This window comes from Limulus polyphemus, unplaced genomic scaffold (genome assembly GCF_000517525.1).
Source record: "Limulus polyphemus unplaced genomic scaffold, Limulus_polyphemus-2.1.2 Scaffold6341, whole genome shotgun sequence".
Taxonomy (NCBI): Eukaryota; Metazoa; Arthropoda; class Merostomata; order Xiphosura; family Limulidae; genus Limulus; species Limulus polyphemus.
The window spans coordinates 25,785-28,271 of record NW_013671951.1 but is presented as its reverse complement, the minus strand read 5'-3'; the positions used below and the strand labels follow the sequence as shown (position 1 = coordinate 28,271).

General features: G+C 34.6%; 1 protein-coding gene across 1 annotated transcript; it reads left to right on the top strand.

Annotated features, from left to right (window-relative positions):
- Positions 1 to 372: 372 nt before the first annotated feature.
- On the top strand, positions 373 to 856 carry LOC106473625 (apolipoprotein A-IV-like; the record flags this gene model as incomplete). Its single annotated transcript, XM_013934307.1, has 1 exon — positions 373 to 856. A coding segment is annotated over one exon (484 nt), but the record flags the coding sequence as incomplete, so codon positions are not given.
- Between the last annotated feature and the right edge of the window lie 1,631 nt (positions 857 to 2,487).

The window sequence follows — 2,487 nt, the reverse complement described above, 5'->3', positions numbered from 1 at the left end:
TTCCAATCACACATGGCAATCAACGGTCACTTTCATGGGAAAGATGGTCAAAGATAATGAAATCATGGACATTCCATTTGACCACATACTTGTCAAGTCTCTAAATGTAGCTCCAATGGACTTGTGTCTTTTTGGTCTATGACAGCGACACCTTGGGACAATGAAGGATCTATAAAAGGCTTGGCAAGACGCTAGGTCTAAGATTAACCTCGCCAACCTTCGCAGAAGCTATTACATTGTAGGCATCAGATTAAACACAATCCATGATGCGGAAAGTAGTTTAGAGGGTGGCTAGGCACCTGGAACATCATTCTTAAACATAGAACGATTAACGCTTAAAATTGGTACTTTTACTCAACGATTAACCTTTAGAATTGGTTCTTTTACTCAACGATTAACCCTTAGAATTGGTTCGTTTACTCAACGATTAACCCTTAGAATTGGTCCTTTTACTCAACGATTAACCCTTAGAATTGGTCCTTTTACTCAACGATTAACCCTTAGAATTTGTCCTTTTACTCAACGATTAACCCTCAGAATTTGTTCTTTTACTCAACGATTAACCCTTAGAATTGGTCCTTTTACTCAACGATTAACCCTTAGAATTTGTCCTTTTACTCAACGATTAACCCTTAGAATTGGTTCTTTTACTCAACGATTAACCCTCAGAATTGGTCCTTTCACTCAACGATTAACCCTCAGAATTGGTCCTTTTACTCAACGATTAACCCTTAGAATTGGTCCTTTTACTCAACAATTAACTCTTAGAATTGGTCCTTTTACTCAACGATTAACCCTTAGAATTGGTCCTTTTACTCAAAATAACACGTGTAACAACTTGTATGTCTTTTTGTAATGGTATCAGAGGATAGTGTTTAAAGTGAACAAGATAACTAACACTACCGTGGGAAGATTCTTCGGTTCAAGTTTGGTATAAATATATGTAACGGAGTGTGTATATATCAGTGTGCTATATTGACTCCAAGAGCACCGTTGTTATTTTATCATTTCTTGCGTATCTTTCACTTTATCAATGCTTATATGCATGTATATAATCTGGCAGACGTAACGTACGTTATAGACACAAACACACACAAGTGTGAGCTTTTTTTAGAAATCTGTAATCAAAAACATACGACGTAACACATGTACTTTGTATTCTGTGTTTTTCATTACGTTTTAATCTGTAATCAAAAACATACGACGTAACACATGTACTTTGTATTCTGTGTTTTTCATTACGTTTTAATCTGTAATCAAAAACATACGACGTAACACATGTACTTTGTATTCTGTGTTTTTCATTACGTTTTAATCTGTAATCAAAAACATACGACGTAACACATGTACTTTGTATTCTGTGTTTTTCATTACGTTTTAATCTGTAATCTGGAGCAATCCCCGAGAGATTTCGTAAAGGGATCGGGATAAAAGATCAAACAGTAAATATGTCATTGCAGTTACAAAGTCTGGGCAAACGAAAAAACAGAAAAAGATCAAAACACCATCAGAAAGACCGAGAAAATGAATGAGTTTGTTACTCTACGTTATTGATCATAAAATTTAACTTGTGATAGTTAATTTTGGTGTTTTTAGGCTCAAGACGCTATGACTTTCAGGTGCCCCCCCAGTGGCACAGCGGTATGTCTGCGGACTTACAACGCTAGAATCCGGGTTTCGATACCCGTGGTGGGCAGAGCACAGATAGCCCATTGTGTAGCTTTGTGCTTAATTACAAACAAACAGACTTTCAGGTTAAAAAATTTCCGTTTATAAATGTTATACATAACATCACAAAATGCTTGGATTTTCCATAGCTTTGAGTTCGTTTTCACAAGCAAAGAAAAAATACAACTCACGTTTGGTGATTATATTCAAATTTTCGTAAACCTATTTATTTCTAAATTATTATTCTTTTTCTTGGGTTTATAATATGTGGTGATAAAATTTTATTCAAGAAATTTTTGTACTTATCGAATTAGAAATTAACCCCGAGAAATAACAAATAATAAAAACACAGTTTAAAGATTTTTTTATTCTGATCTCAATATTAAAAACAGAAAAATTATTTTCTCCGCTCAAAATTTAGTGCTAAGGGTAATACAGTTTGTATTACGATCAAAACACGTTAAATCCTATAGGTAAAACGACAATTGAATGAATTTATATATAGCTATGTTCACTAATGTTCTCTGAACTTTGATAACATGCGTGTTATATACATTTATAATTCAAAACAGGCCTTAATAAAAATATAACTCTGCATAACCAAAATAAATTAAGTTATCAGAGCACAGGTTATAATGTGAGAATTATATAATTTGTCCTGGCTTTTGGAGGTAGTTGCGAGAGTAGGCCCCACGTAACGGTGGGGATACAGCGTCTATCAGCCTTACCTCCGTTCGTTAAGCCTCACATGTAAAGAATAAAAGGTCAAAATATAACAAAAGCAAGATCTGGCTAGTCAAGCCCACGACGTCCTATATG